Source organism: Ranitomeya variabilis, chromosome 4, assembly GCF_051348905.1.
Source record: "Ranitomeya variabilis isolate aRanVar5 chromosome 4, aRanVar5.hap1, whole genome shotgun sequence".
NCBI classification, from domain to species: domain Eukaryota; kingdom Metazoa; phylum Chordata; class Amphibia; order Anura; family Dendrobatidae; genus Ranitomeya; species Ranitomeya variabilis.
The window spans coordinates 427,375,792-427,400,917 of NC_135235.1; the positions used below are offsets into that span (position 1 = coordinate 427,375,792).

At 42.9% G+C, this 25,126-nt stretch overlaps 1 protein-coding gene across 2 annotated transcripts in view; it reads left to right on the top strand.

The window, feature by feature from the left end:
- MBTD1 (mbt domain containing 1) overlaps positions 1-25,126 on the top strand; it is a 110,435-nt gene that overhangs the window by 80,309 nt on the left and 5,000 nt on the right. Inside the window, exon 16 of one of the 2 annotated variants that reach the window (XM_077251363.1) lies at positions 12,984-13,157. The exons of the other annotated variant lie outside the window; for it this stretch is intronic. Within the exon in view, the coding sequence (XP_077107478.1) occupies positions 12,984-13,015 (32 nt within the window). The 3' untranslated portion in view covers positions 13,016-13,157. Of the gene's footprint in view, positions 1-12,983; positions 13,158-25,126 lie in introns of those variants that run through there. 2 annotated transcript variants of the gene reach the window in all.

The window sequence follows — 25,126 nt, forward strand, 5'->3', positions numbered from 1 at the left end:
TTGGCAGGTGGTGAAGAGACAGATGGCTGCTCTCCAGTGCTCTGTGTCTGAGAGGATGTGGCACTAATTGAAGTTGATGCATTAGCTGCCATCCATCCGACAACGGCTTCAATTTGTTCTTCACGCAGCAGCGGTGTACGGCGCTCTGACACAAAGCTGCGCATGAACGACTGTTGCCTGGTGAAAGTGGGTGCTGATGAGTCACCGGTGCCCGCAGCAGGCACAGAATCCCCACGTCCCCTCCCTGCTCCACGCCCACGTGCCTTACTCACTGCCTTCTTCATCTTGGTTGACTGATAAAGATAAGCAGAAAAAAGTACTAACGGATTTGTGTGCTTATTCCTGAGCAACTCCTCCTAACAGGTATAAGAAACACTAATTTTCTAAAGTGTGGACTAGACTTTAATATGAGCTAATGTGGCCTACACAAATGTAAAGTGGTGTAACTGGTGTGTTTGGTGAACTTTATTATTTATTTATTTTTTGGGGGCTGAACTGACAACAGATAGAGCTGCAGTCACACGGAGACCGTGCAGACAGCCGTAAACGGCGCTGCAAGGCCCAAAAACCCTCCTCTACGTTATCCTATGTAGTGTTTTTCCACAAATTAGCTGGAGACGGGTGGAAAGACACTAATAGGAATTTTTTGAAAAAATTAGCAGCAGACTACACTACTTGTAAAAAAAAAAAAAATAGAACAGTATGAGGCAATGAACCACCCTCCCTGAACTGAATACAACCAGCTATGGATGACCTATGTGGCTGCACTCAGACTAGAGACTGGGCTGCACTCACACACACACACACACACACACACACACACACAGACCTTGCAGATCGCTGTGAAAACAGCGCTACAAGGCAAAAGCAAGGTGAATAGTAGGTGAACACAGCGGTTGCTAAATTAGCCTTTGGAAAGCACAAAGAAGCAAATCGCTATCTCTAAACTGTCCCTCAGTCAGCAAACAGCGTCCTGTCACTAACTGAATTCACAGCAGAGTGATCGCAAAATGGCGCCAGCGACTTTTAAACTGCATCATGACATCATTTCAGCAGCAATCACAGCCTTGCCAGTAGTTTCATGCCCTCCATGCTAAACAGGATGTGCCCACACTTGGAATCATTCTCATTGGCTGAATTTGTGCATTTTGAATCTGGGAACTTCCGATTCCGGTATCCGATACGCGGCAAGTATCGGAATCCCGGTATCGGAATTCCGATACCGCAAGTATCGGCCGATACCCGATACTTGCGGTATCGGAATGCTCAACACTATTTATTATACATTTCCTATCAATTTATTAGTTGGGATATAGTGTTAGTTGGGTAGGTGTTTAGTATAGTATAAGATGATTAGATAAATTAGATTATTCATAATTAAAATATTTATATTATTAAAATAAAAATAAAAAAAGCGTTCGGGTTAGGCTTGATGGCAATTGTTTTACCAATCATTTATTAGTAGTTCCATCAAGTATTTGATCAATTAGTTACATCAGTTAATTTGTTAATTATATATTTCTAGATGGAGGCCCGATGCGATCGCATCGGGAGGGCGGTAATGTCACGATGGGGGCAGGCTTTGCAGTGTTGAGAATCTCTCCCCCATGTGCTCACCCACCTATCCACTCTTTCCCCATGTGCTGACTTCTCCCGTCTGTGCTCTCTTCTTTCACCTGTCTACCCCATGTACTATATGCTCCTCCTGTACAAAGATGGCGGCGGTCAGTGAATCATTCGCCTGATCCCGGCGGCGGTGTGTTCGCGACTGTGTTCCGCTGGTGTACCGCGCAAGAGGCTGCGTACGGCATATACAGTGTGTGTGGTGCATACGGCATATACAGTGTGTGTGTATGGTGCGACGGTGTTCCGCTGGTGGTACCACACAAGAGGCTGGTACCACCAGCAGTTTCCATATTGAGACACCCATCACTTGGGTGTCCCAATATAGTGGTCGGTGAACTTCCACTGCTTGGAATTCTGGGATCCGGACACATCTGGACGGAACAGGATGTGACAACATTACAAGATAAGTATATATTAAGATACTATATAAATATAATTTGATAGTTTTATTTTAGTACAAAATATGTTCTTAATACTGTAGCGTGTTATTTCAGGAATTATCTTGGTTTTTATACGTTGATATATAAAAAGTAATAACGTGGTATGTCAGTCTTATACTGCAGAGCAGGCATATGCCCATTTATGTTCTGACAGTGAAGAAAGTGTAATGTCAAGTGGCGATGATTATTTGGAAGGCTTACATTTTAGTGACCATGATGGCTCAGAAATGAGCAGTCGTTCTGGTCCATCCTCATACATGAGAAGGAGCAATACAAGAGGGACAAATGGCGCTACTGGAGAAATGTCTCCAAATCAGGGAACAATGCCCAATACTACTGAATTGGCACATGCCAATGAACAAGGGGCTTTGCCACTTGATGTAGCAATTTGCCAGATGGGAGGCTTCGGATTTGGCTACTCCATTCATCCTTGATTTTAATGCAATTCCTGGTATAAATGCGGAGGTGGAAGATTTTGGACCAGTCAATTTTTTTTTAATTTGTTTGACAGACGGGTTGCTAAAGCATACCAATTTATACGCTTCACAATTTATCAGTCTTAACCCACAATCCTGTTATGCTAGGTCAAATTTATGGACGCCAACTAATCTTCTTGAAATGAAAACCTTTTTAGGACTTAAATTTGGCATGGGGCTTGTTAACCCCTTTCTGACATCTGGTGTACATATACGCCGATGTTGGACACCCTCCCTTTGATGTGAGCTCCGGCGGTGAGCCGACATCTTTCCCAGTACATGTCAGCTGTTTTGAACAGCTGACATGTGCCCGGAACAACCACTGATGGTATCGCGATCCACCCGCGGCTATTAACCTACTAAATGCCGCTGTGTTGTGGAAACCCTTTTGTTCCTAATGGGGCAGTCAGGGGCTGTACACAATGGAAAGCTACTTACCCTCAAATATAAGGAAAAGAAAGATGGTTTTATTCTCAGCTTGATCCACACAGATGTCACAAGGGCCATTGTAGAACTAAGATCCTCTGCTTCAAAGCAAAAACCAGTGTCTGTCATTGATTACAACAAATACATGGGGGAGTGTGGACCTTGCAGACCAGGTTCTACAGCTGTACCAGGTATCAAAAAAATCATGTACAGGTGCTTCTCACAAAATTAGAATATCCTCAAAAAGTTAATTTATTTCAGTTCTTCAATGCAAAAGTGAAACTCATATATTAGATAGCATCATTACAAACAGAGTGATCTATTTCAAGTGTTTATTTCTGTTAATGTTGATGATTATGGCTTACAGCCAGTGAAAACCCAAGTCATTATCTCAGTAAATTAGAATAATTAACAAAAACACCTGCAAAGGCTTCCTACGTGTTTGAAAAGGTCCCTGAAGTGACCCCATTTTGGAAATGACATCCCTCTGGGAATTCATCTATGGGTGTAACACTTTTAACATTTTCCAATTTACTTACGTTGCCATGTAAAATCAAGGGTTAAAACAACATTTTAGTGGTAAAAATGTAATTTATTTTTTCTTCACCACTCAGCAGTATAAAATTCAATGAAACAACTGTGCTATCAATATGATCACTGCACCACTGATGAATTAAGGGGAGTAGGTTTTAAAATGGGGTCACTTATGGGGGAGTTCTGCTGTTCTGGCACCTCGGGGGCTCTGATAATGTGACATGTCACCCACAAATCATATCAGTAAAATCTGTTCTCCAATATGGCTCTCCTTCCCTTTTGAGCTTTGCATTGTGGCCGAAATGTAGTTTCCGACTACATATGAGGTATTTGTGCTATTTCTCCTGAGTGTGCCATTGACTGTGGGGTCCATTTTCTCCTTTTACCCTTGTGAAAATAAGAAATTTGAGGTTAAATCAACTTTTTCATGAAAAAAACGAATATTTCATTTTCATGCCCCAATCTAATATATAATTGCCTAAAATACTACTTCCTGCAATTTGTGCCAACTTCCGTGGCTATGTCCGGAGCTAATGTCCGGAGCTAATGTCCGGAGCTAATGTCCGGAGCTAATGTCTGGAGATAAGTGACGTCACCAGTGTCCTACACCCAGGCAGAGCACAGGGGCCCCAGGCAGCATATGGGGCCCCAGGCAGAGCACAGTGGCCCCAGGCAGAGCACAGGGGCCCCAGGCAGCATATGGGGCCCCAGGCAGAGCACAGTGGTCCCAGGCAGAGCACAGGGGCCCCAGGCAGCCTATGGGGCCCCAGGCAGAGCACAGGGGCCCCAGGCAGAGCACAGGGGCCCCAGGCAGAGCACAGGGGCCCCAAGCAGAGCACAGGGGCCCCAGGCAGCATATGGGGCCCCAGGCAGAGCACAGGGGCCCCAGGCAGCATATGGGGCCCCAGGCAGAGCACAGTGGCCCCAGGCAGCATATGGGGCCCCAGGCAGAGCACAGGGGCCCCAGGCAGCATATGGGGCCCCAGGCAGAGCACAGTGGTCCCAGGCAGAGCACAGGGGCCCCAGGCAGCTTATGGGGCCCCAGGCAGAGCACAGGGGCCCCAGGCAGAGCACAGGGGCCCCAGACAGAGCACAGTGGCCCCAGGCAGAACACAGGGGCCCCAGGCAGCATATGGGGCCCCAGGCAGAGCACAGGGGCCCCAGGCAGCATATGGGGCCCCAGGCAGAGCACAGGGGCCCCAGGCAGAGCACGTGGCCCCAGGCAGAGCACAGGGGCCCCAGGCAGAGCACACACCAAATCGGAGGCCGAGGGGCCCCGCCAACCAAATCGGAGGCCGAGGGGCCCCGCCAACCAAATCGGAGGCCGAGGGTCCCCGCCCACCAAATCGGAGGCCGAGAGTCCCCGCCCACCAAATCGGAGGCCGAGGGGCCCCGCCAACCAAATCGGAGGCCGAGGGGCCCCGCCAACCAAATCGGAGGCCGAGGGTCCCCGCCCACCAAATCGGAGGATAAGGGGCCCCGCCAACCAAATCGGAGGCCGAGGAGCCCTGCCCAACAAATCGAAGGCCGAGCGGCCCCGCCCACCACATCGGAGTCCGAGGGGCCCCGCCCACCACATCGGAGGCCGAGGGGCCCCGCCCACCACATCGGAGGCCGAGGGGCCCCGCCCACCACATCAGAGGCCGAGGGTCCCCGCCCACCACATCGGAGGCCGAGGGTCCCCGCCCACCAAATCGGAGGCCGAGGGGCCCCACCTGTGAAAATTTTACTGTGAAAATACCTGATGGGCACACAAGTATGCGCCAGTATGGGTACTAAGAGCTTTTCCACATAATAATGAAATATTTTAAAATGTCATAGAACATACCAATATACATAGTTATTGATACATATTATTTATTATTTACATTATTGTTCTTAAGCAAAGAACCGTTGTTGTGGCATTTGCCACAACACGCAAAGTTGTTGTCTGATGTCTTTCATCACTCCCCTCATAAGCATGTTCATGGATCCTGTGTAACTGTACCTTAAATAACAAGAATTGTCAAGAGCTGGTGAGTGCAGCCATTTTTTGTTCTTTCTTACTATTATTTATTAATTGTATTATTCTTACATTTGAATAAATAAAGTATATATGGATTCTAGACTCCCGATTCTTTAGAATCGGGCTGCCATCTAGTATGTTATAATTCTATAAAGCGCTTGTGGTATCAAGATGGTCTACACCCCACCTGATGGATTCCTCAAGGGTTGTGGTTTCCAAAATGGTGTCGCTAAGGGGGGTTTCCACTGTTTGGGCACATCAGGGGCTCTCCAATGTGACATAGCGTCCACTATCTAATCCAGCCTTTTTGCATTCCAAAAGTCAAACGGTGCTCCTTCCTGCCATGTGCCCAAACAGTAGATTTACACCACATATGGGGTATCAGGAGAAAATGTGTTTTGCAATTATTCCTGTTACCCTTGTGAAAATGAAAAAATTTGGGGCTAAAGTAAGATTTTTATGGGAAAAAGTAAAACTTTCGTTTTTTTCCTTCCACATTGCTTTAGTTCCTGTGAAACACCTGAAGGGTTACTAAACTTCTTGAATGTGGTTTTGAGCACCTTGAGGGGTGCAGATTTTAGAATTGTTACTTTTAGGTATTTTCTGTCATGTAGACCCCTCAAAGTCACTTCAAATGGGACGTAGTCCCTAAAAAAAAAAAAAAAAAAAAAAAAAGTGTTGGAAAATTGAGAAATCGCTCAACTTTTAACCTTTCTAACTTCCTAATAAAAAAATTGTTTCAAAAATTGTACTGATGTAAAGTTGACATGTCGGAAATGTTATTTATTACTGTAACTATTTTGTGTAACATAACTCTCTGGTTTATGGGCATAAGAATTAAATTTTGACATTTTTACCAAAATTTCTTATTTTCATAAATAAACGCACGTCATATCAAACAAATGTTACCACCATCATGAAGCACAGTATGTCATGAGAAAACCATCTCAGAACCATCGGGATCCGTTGAAGCATTCCAGAGGTATAACCTCATAAAGTGACAGTGGTCAGAATTGTAAATGCTCTGGCGTGAAAGGGTTACGGTATCTAAAATACCTTGAAACCATCTAAAATGTATCTGGTCCTAAAGGACTGAAGTATCCTGAATGTGAATCGGTTAAATATAGGTTGCAAAGAGACCATATGTAATCTATGCATAGTCGCCATTGTACCCAATAATGGCTATATTTAGATCTAGGTAAAATCTGGGGAGATAATAGTCGATTCTAAAAGCTGTGAGCAAAAACGGGGTTCACATGTCTATGGGGCCCTTTCATTCTGTAAATGGCAGCCCAGTTAAACGATATGTCTGTGCATAGAAGCCAGACTGAGGCTAAAAGAACATGCTTTTGGCCTCCGCCTGGTGAATAGGATCCAATGGACATGTAAGAATATATGGCAGGCAAAGTTCCTGTTGTATAGATGTAAACTAAATGCAAATATGTAATGTACACAGTCATGTATCCATAAATAGTCAAATTTAAGGGCAAATGACTAGAGTCCGAGTGACAATCCTGGGAAAAGCTTCCATGCACTTAAAACACTTCAGCCTCATTTGCATATTCATTCAAACACGAACTTTTCATGAACAGGGGAACAAACTAATTTATTGGCGGATTTGTCTTTGGAATGGCTGAAATCCCGCTGACAGATTCCCTTTAAAGCAATATTACCTTTGCAGGAAATGTAAGTAAAACATGCACTCCTATTCCCCATGCGTATGGTAGCTTTGTTTTTTGTTTTGTTTTTTTTTTTTAAAGAAAAAAAGCCCTTATTTTTTCTAATGGTGTACTGTTTAGACCGTGTAAACTAATCATTTTTCAGTCTGTGTTGAGCTGCCGTTTCTGGCACAATCAATGTACAGGCATGGTGCTGTTCTTGGACATTAAGCCATGTTTGATCTAATCCCTAACAACCTGTTTAAGGAATGAGTAAACGTTGCACTCTGTAGTGCTAAAGCATTTCTATATGAAATTTGAATACCAATACTTCTTCTGGAAACTAGGAAAAAAAAGAGACACTTAGCACATAATTTGGCCAATTCATGCATGCCCAGCAACCAACGACAAGGCAGTCTCAGAACTGCTGGGAACCTACATGTCTAGTGTGAATACCTCCCTAAGGCCGGGGTCAGACTTGTACGTGCAATGCGAGAAACTCGTGCATCAATACCTGCCACTGCTGTCGGCACTCGGGACCGTAGTGTGCGGCTTCATGTATTTCTATGCAGCCGCACACTCTGGTCCTGAGTGAATGCGAGAGACTTGCGCGAGTTTCTCGCATTGCACACGCAAGTGTGACCCCGGCCTAAGACTGAAGTCTGAATTACTGGATAAGTGTGAATACCTCTCTTCAAAGTCTGATTTTATGGGTAGGCAGGACCCTGTTGCAATTAAAATCCACCAGATGCTGAAGGACGGAGTGCTCGGTCAGAGCGCTAATATACAGTGACAAAAAGACTGACTGGCACTTCCAAGCTAATGTTAACAGATGTAAAATAGGAGCAACTACCTCCATATACAATAAACAAAAGTTACACCTGTATAAGGAGTTATTTGGGACTTTAAATTGGCGTCTTCTCTTTAGAGTAGGTCATTAACCCATTCCTGCTACACTGCATACTTTTATATCAAGCAGCGGGTGCAGGCGAATGGAGCGAGCTCAAGAGGCGTCCACACCATACCCAGCATCTTCATCCTGCTTTCAATCTCATGTCGGCATTTATGGCACAGGTTCCTTGCACCTATCTGCCCACCCAAGTCGGGATCATTGGGTGCCATAGCGAAGTTTTCCTAAGAGACTGATTTTACCTGTATACTGTAATTCAATTGTATTACAGTATATAAAACAAGTGATCAAACGTCCACAGGTTCAATTACCCCAAAGGCACTTTAAAAAAAAAAACTAAAATTCGAATTACGTCCTCCCCCATTACAAGTAATGAAACAAAAAAAGTCATATTTAGTATCTCATTCTCTGTAAAAGTCTGATGTATCAAAATATAAAATTATTTAACCTGTGTGGCAAACAGGTATTGTAACACAAAAACAGCAATATACAATAGTTTCAACGTATCACATGATCCTACCAAAAATCTGAGAACATAGCATAAGCAGGAATTAAAACATAACTTTTAATATATAACCCAAAAAAACAAAATAATAATATTAAATATACTGTCACCTAAAGACCGTGTCAATAAAAAAGTACTAATAGGTATACCCTATCAGAGAATGTACCATACATATGTTAGTACTCCTTAAGGATTTTGTGAAGACACCAGCAGTGGCCCAGTGTCCTGTCACTCAACCCAAGGTACCTAATTTAATAGTGATAATGCCTGTATATAATAGCATTCATCAAGTGCCAATACAAATAAGCAGGTAACCTTGGTTGCATTAGTATCAGCAGTTATCACAGAATAAAGGGGTAAGATCAATTGGAGAAAATATAAACACATATATAATATTGGAACAATCTCACCAATTGCCAAAGACAGGTAAGGTGGAGCCCAAGCTTGCTGAAGTGGAAAAATCCATCAAGCCACAGCGTCGGGAGACAATTCCCTGTCAATCAGTACAGCATAGAGGGTGGCAGCTCTATATCTTTTATGTAGCACTGATGCACTTTATCTCCCTTGCAAGCTAGTCCCCTGATGATCTGGCTTGCAAAGAAACGCGTTGGGACACTCAAATAGTGAGAGTGCAGGGCATGTTATACTTCAGGGGTAGATGTGGACTGTCCTTGTAAGGGCAGGAGTTCGGGGATTCAGATTTATTGATAGCCCCCCAGGGATTGACAGGGCATTGTCTCCGGACGCTGTGGCTTGATGGAGTTTTCCACTTCAGCAAGCTTGGGCTCCACCTTACCTGTCTTCGGCAATTGGTGAGATTGTTCCAATATTCTATATGTGTGTGCCAAAACACAGCAATGTTTTTTGTATTATTTTTTTAATACAAATTATTTAAAAAATAAAAATAACCAGGCCAGTTTTGCACTAATCGTACTGGCCTATAGAATACTATTACCAGGTCATATTTACCGCATGATGAGCAAAATGGAAACAAAACCCTAAAACAATGTTTTGGGGGTTTTTTCTTGCCATTTTGCTGCACTTTGAATTGTTTTCCAGTATATTGTATGAGTGTCATTAAGAACTACAACTCTTCTTTTTGTTAAAAAAAAAGAAAACCTAAGAGGGCCTATTTTGAAGGGGAAAAATAGTGATGACTGTGGGGAATAAGAGAGGGGGAGGAAAAAAAAAAAAGGCAAGTGCAAAAATAGAAATTGTCCAATACGGGGTCTGATTACCTCCATCTCCCCCCCGCATCATCAAGACCACCATCTGTTTTCAGAAGACTGGGAACCATGCCTTTTATTATTTATCCACACACAAACCAGTATTAACAGTCATAGGGCCTTAAAGTTATGGCTTCTCCAATGTGCTGTACAAGTGGGGTTGGATCATGTAAAAGTCTAATTTTTATGTGTGAATACTTGTCAGCTGAAGTCTTGTGAGTGGCACCACTTCTGTTACGGGCGGGTGGAAGTTCTCTGATGCTGTCTGAACGTGGCAGCTTTGCCAAAACTATAGTGGCCGGTAGCTGGATCTGCAGTACACGGTCACATCTACGATAGACCTGATGGAGCTGCTGTGTTCCAGCAGAATCCGAGTGCCAGTAACAGCTGGTCAGCTTGTGGTAAGGGATAGTTCCTTGTATTGCTTATTGTAATCAATCGGCAGGCTGTAGTCATGCATACGAGATACGGAAGGGCTTCATTTAAGGCCAGTTTCACACGTCAGTGGCTCCGATACGTGTGGTGACCGTTTCCTCACGTACCGGAGACACTGACACACGTAGACACATTAAAATGAATGTGTCTCTGCACATGCCAGCGTGTTTTCACGGACCGTGTGTCCGTATGCAAAACACGGAGACATGTCAGTGTTCGTGGGAGCGCACGGATCACACGGACCCATTAAACTCAGTGGGTCCGTGTAAAACACGGATGCAGTCTGTGTGCTGTCTGTGCTTTTTGTTAAAGTCATAGGGTTAAAATTGAAACAAATTGTTTCAAAACAAGGACAGCACACTTATGGCCTACGTGCACACCCGGACACACGGATAGCTCCAGGACCGTTTCTTCATGTACCGGAAAAATCTGGACGTGTGAGACTGGCCTAAAAGTGTCTGTGTTGTCTGCACCATATTTGATCATTGTAAATGTGAAACCTGAAAGAAGAAAAGCGGTAGTACAATTACCTCTGCAATTTATATGATCTGTTAATTCTTCCATATTTAGCATGTAATTGAATGGTCTATTTTGGGCTACACCTGTAGACTGGCCTCTTTCTACGATGAGTTGATCTCTAAGGAGCCCACTGCAAAGCTCTTAAGTAACAACTGTAAGGCTCTGTGCTGACATGTAGTCGCGTGACATAAGATTTCAGAGAGGTAGAAATCCATACCTACTGCAGATCCACTCTCATTAGTTGTCAGCACCACATTTTCAATCTCGAGGTCACACGGCCCCGTGGCCACATCCTTAAGGCTTAAGAAAGTGTTTATTTGCCATTTGTTTCTACTTCAGCCACACCTAAGGTCAACTTTTAGCTTTGGGCCAAGTTCACACATTCACTATTTGTTCCTCTTTGTTTTGGCTTACAAATACTGAGGTAAAATACTGACCATTCTGATGAAAAGTATAAAACATGTCACCACTTCTGTATTTATCACCCACTCCTGGTTTTGGCTGACAAATGCTGAGGTAAAAAACTCACCAAATACTGACTGTGACCATATACTTGCATGGTAAATCTTGAAGTGGATGCATATCCATTTAATACATGGGACGACATTTGGCTCATCAGAATTAGAACCACTTTTTGAGGCTATTTAGGCTGACTGATGTCAGGCAATGTGCTGCCGACGACCATAATTTTTGTGCCGGAATAAATAATCGATCGCCCAACAGAAGGGTATTTTACCTGTTACGGTAGTTAAGTGATAAGCAGCCAAAAATAGGAAACCGAAAAATAGCTTGTTCACTGATTTTGGGCCATTAGAGAAATGGTAACTGTGTATTTTTCAAATTCTGCTGTGTACGTAGGTTTGTAAAAAATAGAAACCTATAAACCGAACTGTAAACTTTCAGTGTGACTGTAGTTAAATGCAGTACCCCACCCCCTGCACACTGACACAGGGGTCCAGGAAACAAATATGAGTGGGTGTTGGGTGAGGCTCTCGCTCTGTAGAGCTGCATTCATCATTGCCTGTGGTGTCTTTGAATCACTGGTGATTTTAAATATTTTTTTTTTTGTCCACCTCTCAATTCAAATTTAGAACTCAATGGTGAATCTATGAGCTGAAAAAACACCAAGTTAGGGTACGTTCACACAGGACTTTTTTGCTGCTTTTTTTTTGCTGCTTTTTTTTATGCTAATTTAGGTGCGTTATTTTGGTGCGTATTTGGTGCGTTTTTTGGGTACGTTCACACAGGACTTTTTTGCTGCAGATTTTTGCTGCAGTTTTTTGCTGCTTTTTTTATGCCAATTTTCAGCTGCTAGGACACCTCACAATGGCTCTTCACACCTCACAATGGCTCTTCACACCTCACTACCAGGAACTCCCTCACAATAGATCACAATCAGGACACCTCACAATGGCTCTTCACACCTCACAATGACTCACAATGGCTCTTCACACCTCACTAACCACACCCCTAAGCTCTTGGCTGTGAGATCCCTTCCTGCTGGCCATGATTTTCTGCACAAAAAACGCAGCAAATAATGCTACATGCGTTTTTGCAGCGTTTTTTTCATCACCCATTCAAGTCAATGGGTGAAAAAACGCTGCAAAAACGCTGAAAGAAGTGACATGCCCTATGTCCAAAAAAAGCAGCAAAGCAGAAAATACTGATCAAACAAAAAACCAACGTGTGTGCATGAGGTTTCTGAAATCTCATAGGCTTTACTGGTACTGTAAAAAGCAGCTGAAAATTAGCATAAAAAAAAGCAGCAAAAAAGTCCTGTGTGAACGTAGCCTTAAGGTGCATTTAAACTGCACGATTGTTGTGATCTAGAGCTCCTAGGAACGCTTGTTTCTCGGTAAACAGGCTGCCGATCACGCTCACAGGTTGGTTGATCACCTTTGTCTGCAGCACATCATCCTATGTAAATAGCACCTGTGCTGGTGAGAACAATGGCAGTCTATGGGCAATGAATGACCTGTTGCTAGAAGGTGGTAGTTTTATGCTGCGCATTGCACAGTGTAGATGGACCTTTACTTTTTTACTCTACCTGGCGGCTGTTTTATTAGCCAGGAATTTATGGCAGCCACTTTGTTACTGCCGGCTTCCTTGGCCTCTGTCAGTATGGCATTTAGTAAGTGCGCTGACACCTATCACAGTAGAACAAAATATAATATATAGTAGTTTGGATTTATTGCTAATTGGTATTTTTAAATTAAATTCCAGATATCAGAAACCTCCCTGGTAGCAAGGTCTAGACAGTGACCACTTCAGCCAAGCATCTGTTCTGTTCTGTACGCATGCAGACATTTTTTTTTTTTTTTTTTTAGTTTCTTGTGTCAAATGTATATCCATACATATATTTTTATTTTCTTACAAAATAAATGTTGATGTTAATATAATTTAGTTTTGTGGTTTTATCGTGTCACTGGGACCATATGCTGTCTTCAGCACCATTACCCCTATGGCCTTTTTTTTTTTTTTTTTTTACACAGGCTTATTTTTGGTCAGTATTGGTAAAGCTGCTTCACGCTTGCGTTCTGAGTTCTGCTCCTTTGTTCCATTATTTATAAGAAATTAAAAACCGAACTTGTGACGGCAACTGATCCTTTCCATAAGAGCAGGTGCAGATGCTTTTTTTTGCTTCCTGCATCTGAGAAAATCTGTTCCATTGTGCTGATCAGTCTCCTCATGGGGGCAAAAAAAAGAGGTTTCTCTCAGTCCTTGAAAATCGAACCACACTCTGTCGTTATTTGAGTGCAGGACGTGTGTTTTTTTTTTTGTTTTTTTTTTTTCCACAGACCTGTAGAGTTAAGGCCCCGTCTCACATAGCGAGATCGCTAGCGAGATCGCTGCTGAGTCACAAGTTTTGTGACGCAACAGCGACCTCCATAGCGATCTCGCTATGTGTGACACGTACCAGCGATCAGGCCCCTGCTGCGAGATCGCTGGTCGTGTCGGAATGGCCTGGACCTTTTTTTGGTCGTTGAGGCCCCGCTGACATCGCTGAATCGGTGTGTGTGACACCGATCCAGCGATGTCTTCACTGGTAACCAGGGTAAACATCGGGTTACTAAGCGCAGGGCCGCGCTTAGTAACCCGATGTTTACCCTGGTTACCAAAAAAAACAAACAGTACATACTCGCCTTTCGGTGTCCAGGTCCCTTGCCGTCTGCTTCCTGCTCTCACTGACTGCCGGCCGTACAGTGAGAAGTGAGAGCACAGCAGTGACGTCACCGCTGCGCTCTGCTCTCACTGTACGGCGGCTCAGTCAGAGCAGGAAGCAGACGGCAAGGGACCTGGACACCGAAAGGCGAGTATGTACTGTTTGTTTTTTTTTGTAACCAGGGTAAACATCGGGTTACTAAGCGCGGCCCTGCGCTTAGTAACCCGATGTTTACCCTGGTTACCCGGGTGCTGCAGGGGGACTTCGGCATCGTTGAAGACAGTTTCAACGATGCCGAAGTCGTTCCCCTGATCGTTGGTCGCTGGAGAGAGCGGTCTGTGTGACAGCTCCCCAGCGACCACACAGCGACTTACCAACGATCACGGCCAGGACGTATCGCTGGTCGTGATCGTTGGTAAATCGCTATGTGAGACGGGGCCTTTAAAAGAGCCAGTGCCATCCGATTCCTTGAGGCAAATTGTGCATGATGCAACTTTACTTTTTCCTTGCACCACTCAGTCCGAGGGAAAAGAAATCAGACATATGCACAGCCCCATAGAATATTAAGGGTACGAGTGCTGTCCATTAAAGCCACAGATGGCACTTGTCCGAGTTATACGTTCATGTACCTGAACCCTAATGGATGCAAACTGCCCCTTTCGACTATTTTTAGGGTCTGATCAATTTTCCCTTGGGTGTCCAAATCTTTCCATGATACTCTCTACTTCCCGTCACTTACCCCTCCATCCACCCCACTTGTGGCTTACAAATGCAGACCAAAATCCACCAGTGTGAAAGTCGTCTAACGCACAAGCCAAGGTAACGCCTGTCAATGGAGATGTAAATAACCATAATCAAATTTTGTTTAGTTGTTTGTTTATTTTTTTTATCCAGTACATTCTCATGTTACAAGTCAGCTATATAAATGCTAGTTTTAGAAGTTGTTCTTTCGTATGTATGGGAATAAAATTTTTGGTATATTTTTGATCAAATAGAATATAACTTTTATTCAAAATATCTTCAAAAATAAATAGGCAGACGACAATCACGGAACGGACATAAGGTTTTTGATCATGCGCAATGGACTCCAAGAAGGCCACGGAAAGAGGCATGATGCATTCCAGCTGGAACGCACACTATCAAAAGAAGTGATGCATCTACTCGTTACTCGAGCATGCTCGGGTGTCCTCCGAGTTTTTTTTAGTGCTCGGAGATTTAGTTTTTCTTGCCACAGCTGAATGATTTAACATCTGTTAGCCAGCGTAAGTATATGTGGGGAGTCCCTAGCAACCAGGCCACCCCCACATGTACTTATGCTGGCTAACAGATGTAAATCATTCAGCTGCGGTGAGGAAAACTAAATCTCCGAGCACTAAAAAAATACTCGGAGGACCCCCGAGCATGCTCGAGTAACGAGTATATTCGCTCATCACTAGGTCTGACGGCTTCCGGCACGATATAGGGGTCATCTCACCGGAAGCAAGAGCACGGACATATGGTTTGGCGCTATAATTGAAAATTCCAGGTGCATGATGCCATACTAATGAGGACTAAGGTTGGTAACTGAATAGCCTCAATATGTGATGAAAGAACAATGACCTCTAGTGGATGAAGGAAGTTGGTCTAATGGGAAGTGGGCCTTACACGTATAAAAGGCAACAGAATCAATCACCATGCAGCATCATATTATCCAGCCTCCTGATGATCCTTAAATGGAGAAACGCGTAGAGGTTTTCATGACGTCTGAAACATAAGTATCCTATATCTATGCTGTCATCATGCTGAGATTTCTCTGTTTATAGATGTCTTTATCTTCCGGATATGTGGGGATCATGGAGATCATTTGATTCATTAATGGGTGATCTGGTGTAGTAATACTTGATTTATCAATAATAGACTCGCCAACATTGAGGTATATACAGTTTAAATACCTCTGTTTACACATATATTTTTTTCATTTTGACATATCTCTTTGTATGTATTAAGATACATCCATTTTGTGGCTTACCTGCCTATATTATATTCCTGTGCTAGATAGCCTTGTGGCGGCTTAAGTTATGTATTGAAAAGGGACTCATAGGGTCAGCCGCCGTGGAGCAGGGGCGCCATATCCGCTGACACTTAGGGTGCCAGCCCCCGCTTGGAGGCAGGTTTTGACATAACAGGGAACAGCATAGTTAGGTACACATATTTTTAATGCACGTGTCACTTTATTAGTGCTAGTTTGCTCACCCTTTGTTTGCACATACATCAATTGTCAGTCCTCGGCTGCTATTTTATTATACTCCTTTTCCCTGCTTTGTCATAAAAGGCTGAATGAATGAAGCACCAACATAGGGTTATCTAGGAGGTGTTGGGGAGAGCTGTCGAGGAGCGGGGGCGCCACTTCTCATTTATATGTTTAGGGTGCCAACCTCCGCTGTCAGGCAGACATTCAACATAGGGTTCTGAGTGTTGAGTGAACATAGGGAGCACTATATCTGCACGGTGATTGTCGTCTGCCTATTTATTTTAGAAGATATTTTTGAATAAAAGTTATATTCTATTTTATCAAAAATATATCTTTTGTTTTTCTTTGATTCATTAAAGCCCCATTGATATACGCTTTTTCAAAAACTGAATAAAATTTTTGAAAAGGCAGTGTGTCTTTATTGTTCTGGTGTCTGGATATGACAATAGGGTATGAATGTGTATGGCTGAATGTCACATGGACTTTGACATATGCCATGCCCATTTGGCTGGAAGTCTGATTGTCATCTGTAGTGATCAGGTTATTCATCATATTTCAGTAGAACAAGTAATGTGTATAGATCAGGGGTGCACAACCTGCAGGCCAGAAGCCACATGTGGGCCATGATGCCAGTCTGTATGACCCTCCCAACCATATGGACAGAAAAATACTTGTGTGATTAATAGTTGAGCAGCTTCAGACAGAAGAGTAGTGGTCGGCAGCTGAGGAGCTGGGACTGGTGAGTTCTAATGGTGCGCTGGGTAGACCTCTCTGGATGCCTCCTACATCAGGGCAATGGGGTCTCTAGACCAGTTCACCTTTTCAGAAAAGAGTAGGCAGTAGTCCGGCTGCTGACCTTCAGTGTCTGCGGCTCCACTGTAGTTTGTGAGTTGTAAGACATTGGGCAGTAAGTACAAAGCCCATAACCTATTGTAGAAAGACTTCTTCAGATTTTTTTTTATGAGGCGTTCGAAGTAGTGATGAGCGAGTATACTCGTTGCTCGGGTGATCTCCGAGTTTTTGTTAGTGTTCAAAGATTTAGTTTTCGTCGCCTCTGCTGCATAATTTACGGCTTCTAGCCAGCCTGAATACATGTGGGGATTCCCTAACAAACAGGTATTCCTCACATGTACGCAGCCTGGCTAGCAGCCGTAAATCATGTAGCTGAGACGATGAAAACTAAATTTCCGAGCACTAACAAATACTCGGATATTACCCGAGCGTGCTCTGGAAAACCCGAGCAATGAGTACACTCGCTCATCACTAGTTAGAAGTGGATGATACTGCAATATCCACATTAAAAAATTGCGTCAAGTATTCTTAATAACATTCCTACTTGTTTCAATGGGAAATGATCAAAATAACTTGAAAAACACAGCACAATGTGCGCTACAAGAGATCTTCCCACTGAATATGTTTCCGACTGATTAGAAAGCGTATTTGATGCAGTGTTTGATGTGGATTTAGGAGCAGAATCTATTTCTAAATCTTCCTTAAAAAAAAAAAAAAAAAAAAAGCTCCACCAATCAGTACTGTCATAGTAAGCTCAGAGTCCTAGAAATCGAATTTGCACCTATCAGACATTTATGGTATATACAGGGTCGGCCATTTATATGGATACACCTAAATAAAATGGGACTGGTTGGTGATATCAACTTCCTGTTTGTGGCACATTAGTATATGGGAGAGGGAAAACTTTTCAAGATGGGTGGTGACCATGGTGGCCATTTTGATCCAACTTTGTCATGTGACACAACAAACCTATTGAGAATTTCACAAGAAAAACAATGGTGCACTTGGTTTTAACCTAACTTTATTCTTTCATGAGTTATTTACAAGTTTATGACCACTTATAAAATGTGTTCAAAGTGCTGCCCATTGTGTTGGATTGTCAATGCAACCCTCTTTTTCCACTCTTGACACACTGATAGCATTTTTCCTGCGGTGTTGCTAGCACAGGCTTCCAGTATGCGTTGTTTCAGATGCTGCCCATCTCCTATCTTCACAGCATAGACAATTGCCTTCAGATGACCCTAAAGACAAAAGTCTAAAGGGGGCCAGATCGGGAGACCTTGGTGGCCATTCAACTGGCCCACGAAGACCAATCCACTTTCCAGGAAACTGTTCATGTAGGAATGCTTGGACCTGACACCCATAATGTGGTGGTGCAACGTCTTGCTGGAAAAACTCAGGGAACGTGCCATCTTCAGTGCATAAAGAGGGCAACATATCATGATGGTCGTCGTGGGCTATCAGTGTGTCAAGAGTGGGAGAAGAGGGTTGCATTGACAATCCAATACAATGGGCCGCACTTTGAACACATTTTATAAGTGGTCATAAACTTGTAAATAACTCATGAAAGATTAGAGTTATGTTAAAACCAAGCGCACCATTGTTTTTCTTGTGAAATTCTCAATAGGTTTGATGTGTCACATGACAAAGTTGGATACAAAATGGCTTCCATGGTCACCACCCATCTTGAAAAGTTTTCCCCCTCCCATATACTAATGTGCCACACAACCACAAAAGGGAAGTTGATATCGCCAACTATTCCCATTTTATTTAGGTGTATCCATATAAATGGCCCACCCTGTACTTTGTCATGCTGAACCAATCCTGGGGCTGCACTAAAAATTAAAGGGTTATTACCTTCCGTTACATTTGTGACCCTTGGATCAAAAAAGGTTGTGCACCCCTGCTCTAGATAAAGTACCGTAGTTTGGATACCTGCACAATCTTGCAGATTATAGAAAACTTATCTGGGATCATCTGTAATGCCCAGTTGTAAGCGTATTCTTACATAATTATGTTGGAACATCCTATATTGCACGGTGAACCCTATAGTGTGCCATTCCTCTGTTGTAAGTGGTTTACATTTAGTAGACGCAACTCCATCATTTAAGTCACCAGTAATTTACTTAATGGAAAGCGCTTACTCCTGATAACTCGGCCTTTACATTTATTAAACTCCAACATCGGCGATTCCACACAAAGGTACAATTCCTCCTTTGCTCTTAAACTGATGTTCTACTTTTGTAACCTCTCTTTTATCATTGGGAGAAAAAAAATTGGTAAATAATTTTTCATACTGGTATCAATTAGTTGTCCTAGGACTATTCCACCTCCAGGATCTCTCTATCAGGGCTAATTTTGATGTCCCTTACAGGCAACACATTGGATTGGGAGGAGAGGAATGACAGACTACGGATGAAAAGAATACAGCTATAGGAGTTATTGCATTCATGTGAATTAGCACTGTTCTAGCTTATTTTAGTGCCAGTTCTAGGTGCAGATATGATGGAAATCCTGCTGTCAAATCTGTATCAGTATTCCATAGCGAGATACAACATAATATAGTATCACCGTGAGCTTAAATCGCAGTATACCAGAAACCCATCTGAAACAGCGGTCCACAAAAGGGTGTCTGGATTGGCTAACATCCTTAGGCCAGGTTCACACGAGCACATAAAAAAAATCAGGCATTTTTCATCCAGGAAAAATTGATGACTTTTCATTCATGTTGTCAACCACATGACACCTGTTGAGGCTAATGTGCAAGCCAATGTGGTTGGGGGGGTGGAATTGCAGACCATCTATCCATGTGTGAAACACAATTTCATTTTAAGTAGCACATATCGGGTTGACCAGCAAATGGCAAAAAGTGTTTTGACCAGTTTAAATTCTAGTGACCATCTGTGATAATTGTCTGGTTAAAACAAGCTATAAAACATATCCGCAGGGTAGGCTACTGATCAATGAGGGTCCGACTGCTGGAACCCGAACTGATCGTCAGATAAGGGAATTTTTATTCCAAATGGGAACTTTTATCCCCGTTACACAATGGCTGATCAAGTCCTACACCCGACCATCACTCCATTCATTCTCTACAGTGTTTGAGTGCATCACTCGGCAGCCCAATAGAGTATTAAATGGTGCGCAGGTATAACCTGCCACTCCATTCTAACTGGGCTAAAAGTGTCCTCTTCAGCCTGTCGTTTCTGATCCCAATCAATCAATAAGTTATCGCCTATCCTGAAGACGGGTGATACGGTACTTTGTTTCAATCAGACAACCTTATATATATATATCTCCTGGGAGTATGCAAATATTCTTGTTCAGTTACTATTGAAATAAATAAATGAGCCAAGTCCACCAATGTGGGAAGCACTTATAGGAAAATCCCTTTTTCTGATGTCCACTTGATCTGATGTAGAAGCTAGATCTAGGGGGGCACCACCGTAGGTACAATATCTGGGGTCTACAAATCACATAGTGTGAGCAAGATGCATGAAAACACCAGAAGGAAAGCACTATGTAAATGAAAAGTGATCAACTAAGAATAAACAATAACATTTATTATAACCAAACAAACCAAAAACACATGTTTTTTAAAACCTTTAAAAAGGACAGAGAAAAGCAAAATACTGGGGACTTAGACAAGATAGTGTCGTAAGTCGAGTCCTCAAATAGTACCACTCAATAGGATATACGGTAATATTGAACATGGAGGTCTGAATGACCAGACAATAAATTAGGCTCAGTTCACATTAGCGTTTGAGTCCGCAGTGTGGTGCTGCGGATTTTTTTCCTTAAGCTCCTCCTACTTCCGCATGCATCCTGCGTACCTATCTTTAGCATTGGGTACGCAGGGACATGCGTTGTATGCTACACGGGAGTGGGAAGAGAGTGGCCAAGTGCCAGAATAGGCGATCTTCCAGATGTTTGTAGTCAGGGGGGGCCAATAACCGTGGACCCTCTCTAGGCTATTAATATCTGCCCTCAGTCACTGGCTTTACCGCTCTGGCGGAGAAAATTGCGCGGGAGCCCACGCCAATTTTTTCCGCGATTTAACCCTTTATTTTACACGCTACAGCGCCCAAATTTTGCACATACACACTACTAACATTAGTAGTGTGGAATATGCAAAAAAAAAAGGGATATGAGATGGTTTACTGTATGTAAACCATGTCTCATATCCTGTCGGGTTTGTGAAGGAGAAATGAAAAGCCGGCAATTGAATTACCGGCTTTTCACATATATCGCGCTGAATTAAATATAAATACAGAATATATATATATGTGTCTCAATGATATAGATATATATATATATATATATATATATATATATATATATATATATATATATACTGTATATATGTTTTAACGTTTTAACATTTGAGCACATAAATCCATTAGATGTCGGTCTTGCAAGCCTGCGAGAAAATATTGCAGTACGGATTCCATACGGAGGATGCCATGAGCAAAATACGCTGCCACACCCTGCCTACGGATGACATACGGATCACTATTTTGGGGACTTTTCTGCGTATTACGGCCGTAAAAAACGGACCGTATTTACATACGCCGAGTGTGAGGCCGGCCTCAAAGAAAAATGTACATTTTTTTTTATTGGCACTGCTCAAAACACACAAATAACTCTATAGGTTCAAGAATATTACAGAGAGAACACAGATTCCTGCTGTCCGTTAGTAACAAAATATTTGACAGTAATATTGGACACACTGACAAAACACTGATGAGGTTAGGCTGTTTTTTTGTACAAAAAAATGCAATGAGCTTTAGATTTTATTTTTTTTAATAAATAAAGCCATTACCAGAAATATTCCTAGAACTGTCTTTCTGTTTGTAGAAAGGGGAAAAAAAAGTTTTGCATGTTCTCCCAGGTGTTAGAAGGGTGTACAAGTGTGTTTGCATGGTTTTATCTTTGGAGCTAAGGAGAATCCCAATATTAAGCGCGCACATTTTATTTTTTCTATCAAGTGCCCCGTGGAAAAAAGAGACATGGGGAAACTCCTCAAAAACACAGCCGTTTAATGGAGGTTAAAATGTGGCCTCATAGCTGTCATCTGAGTTAAGGCAGGGGTGGGGAATCTTTTTTTCTGCCAAGGGCCATTTGGATATTTTATACCATCCTTCGGGGCCGTACAAACTCCGACCACATAGTACATCCTGACTCTGGCACTGGTTTCAGGACATAATCTTTCATTGCATGCCCTTCAGTGTTCAGTAGTGAACACTGCGTGTATGCTAACAGAGCAAGAAGAAATTAATGAGCTGGTGGCAATCAAAATACACCTCTCTGCCCGGGGGCCTGAAAAAAGGTCATCGAGGGCTGTAAATGGCCCTGGGGCCTGAGGTTCCCCACCCCTGCCTTAAGGGGAGCCTGTCATGTGAAAAAAACGCTATTAGGCTGCAGATATGGAGTTAATCTGCAGGTTAATAGCGTGCTGAAGCCATGCGGCCGCAGCAACGGAAGCTGCTGGGAGGAAATTAATTTTATTCCTCCCGGCAGTCATAAAGGTGTGTCGGGGCACGACTTCAGTCACTGAGCGGCTGATGTAACAACATGCCGGCACTGACTAGAACGGACATGTCTCTCTGTGTTTCACATAGACACATGGTCTGTGAAAAACACAGATGAATGAACAGCACTATAGATTATAATGGGTAGGTATTGTATCCGGAAAAAAAAGGCAGACTTCTAGATCAGCTCCTCATTGGCAATATCTAGGAGGGAGGAGAGAAAGTGCTGTGAAGAACTGTCCAATTGGTCTCCAAACAGAAATTTCACATAGTGCCTTCCAAAATCAACACATGAATATTTATGTAATAAAGAGACATGTCAGAATCAGTGGGAGTCATTTGTACCTGGTTATCGCATATTATTTTATTTTTTAATTTATTTTGTTTGAGCAAGTGTCAGGTCCTCTTTAATTGTTCTTTAGACAACTAAAGCAAAACTATCAAAGGGGCTGTGTGATCTAAAATATGTCTGCAGTCACTGTGACTGCAGACTTATGAATCCCCCAACACACGCACTGTGTGCTGCAAGGATTCCCCGCTTTCTGAGTCAGGACTAGCGGTGGTGTATGCGTTATGCATACTCCCAGCCAGAACCCGTTTAGTGGGCGCAACCTCACTCCATACACTTGTATTGAGCATGGCCAGGCCCACTGGATGGCCGCATCACTAGACAGGGTGTATGGAGTGAGGTCAGGCTCTGGCCAGAGTATGCGTAACACATATATCACTGGCGAATCTTTGCAACAGTGTGTACACTGGTGAGATAAATAAGTCTGCAGTCACGCCGAGTGACTGTAGACTAATCATTTTTGACCAGACAACTCCTTTAATGTTTTAGAAATGTATACAAATGTGTACAGAGCTTAATATATACATAGGTAAAGATTACTAAAGGTCATGCATAAAAGGTGTAAAAACTGTTTCGAAAAATAAAAAGTGTACAATACTTGGCAGTCAATTCCATGTTGTAAATGTATTTGCTTGCTCCCAAGAACAAGAGCAGAAACTGTTGGCATAGGTCCTCAACTCATGTCAACAGACCATGATTTTTACGCATTTCAGCATTAGGTTGGGCTGATAGAACAACACCCTGCTCCATAGGGCAGCCTGCAGGAAGGGCAGATGATTCTTTGGGCTTAACACCACCTGCCCATTTCATCCAGCTGTTATGCCTAAGGAAGAAGTGGCAATGGGAAGCATCTTTTCATGAGGTGAAGACATGGAAGAATCCTAGGAAGAAAAGCCTAACAAACTTGGTTGCACAATTAACCCCGTCCTGATAGCCACTGTTTTTGTATGACGGATGTTGTGCCACACGTGTGGGGTTTCATCTACGCCTGCTCAATATTATTATCACACCAAGGTTTAACCCTTTTATATACCTCAGTCAATAGCAATCACTGCATCTAAGTTGGGGGAAGGGGAGCATCACCTTATAGCAGGGTCTGGATGGCTTTATCGATCTCCCACTGCCATCGTTGTGCTTCTTTGATGAACTTGTAGGCAGGGCATTAAAGGGAACTTGTCAGCAGGATTGTGCACAGTAACCTACAGACAGCGTCAGGTCGGCACCGTTATACTGATTAAAATTATACCTTGGTTGATGAAATCCGTCTTGTGGTTGTTGTTTAATCCTTATTGTCAGTGTTTAGTTAATGATATGCTCGTGCCCCAGGGCGGGACTGTGGGGGGTCTTCATGTGGTGCTCTGATTAGGTATTCATAATGCAGACTGCTGACAGGAAAAAGACCCCTTCTGCAGGCAGGCACCATCCATAATCGCATGTTTAGTGTCCTAACAATAACTGCTTGATGTTATTCAGATAGTACAAAAAAAATCCATTTGAAAATGGCTCCCGCCCCACCTGCGCAGTAGCAGCTAATGGTGTATATAGAGGACATCTGATAGCTGCTATTGCGCAGGCGGCGCCAACTTGCTAGTGAAGAAAAAAAATTTCCTGCTCCAAGATTGCTGTCTCCAAAAGCTGCTGCTGCTGCAGGGGTGGCACCATCTTGGAGGAGGATCACCTTTATATACACTGATATCTACTACTGCACGGGCGCCATTTAAAAAAAAAAAAAAATTTCACCTGCCTGCAGAAGGTTGGTTTTTTTGTTTTTTTTTTCTTCAGTATGTACAGATACTCATTATGTAAACTAGGGGGCAGGTCAGTGAGGGATCAGTGACCTGTCAGGAGGCTGCATTATGAATAGCTAATCAGGGCACCACATGAAGACTCCCCCACAGGCCGCCCTGGGGTACAAGCATATCATTAACTCAAAACTGAAAATAAGGATTAAACAACAACCACAAGACTGATTTCATCACCCAGGTTTTATTTTAATCAGTATAACGGCTCCGAACTGACACTGTCTGTAGGTCACTGTGCACAATCCTGCTGTCAGGTTCTCTTTTAAAAAAATATTGTTAAAATGGCAACATAGGAAAAAAGTATTGGGGTGTATTGTGCAAGGGTGCACAAAGACAAATCTATTAATTTTCCTTCCTTTATGTAAAAAAATTGTGTGTGTATAATATATTTATTTAGTGTCACCAAGTTCATAAAAGTACAATATTCAATCTGGCGTGACTTTTTAGTCACCTTGGATCAGAGTAAAAGAAAAAAAACACTCAGTCTGATGCACCTCAA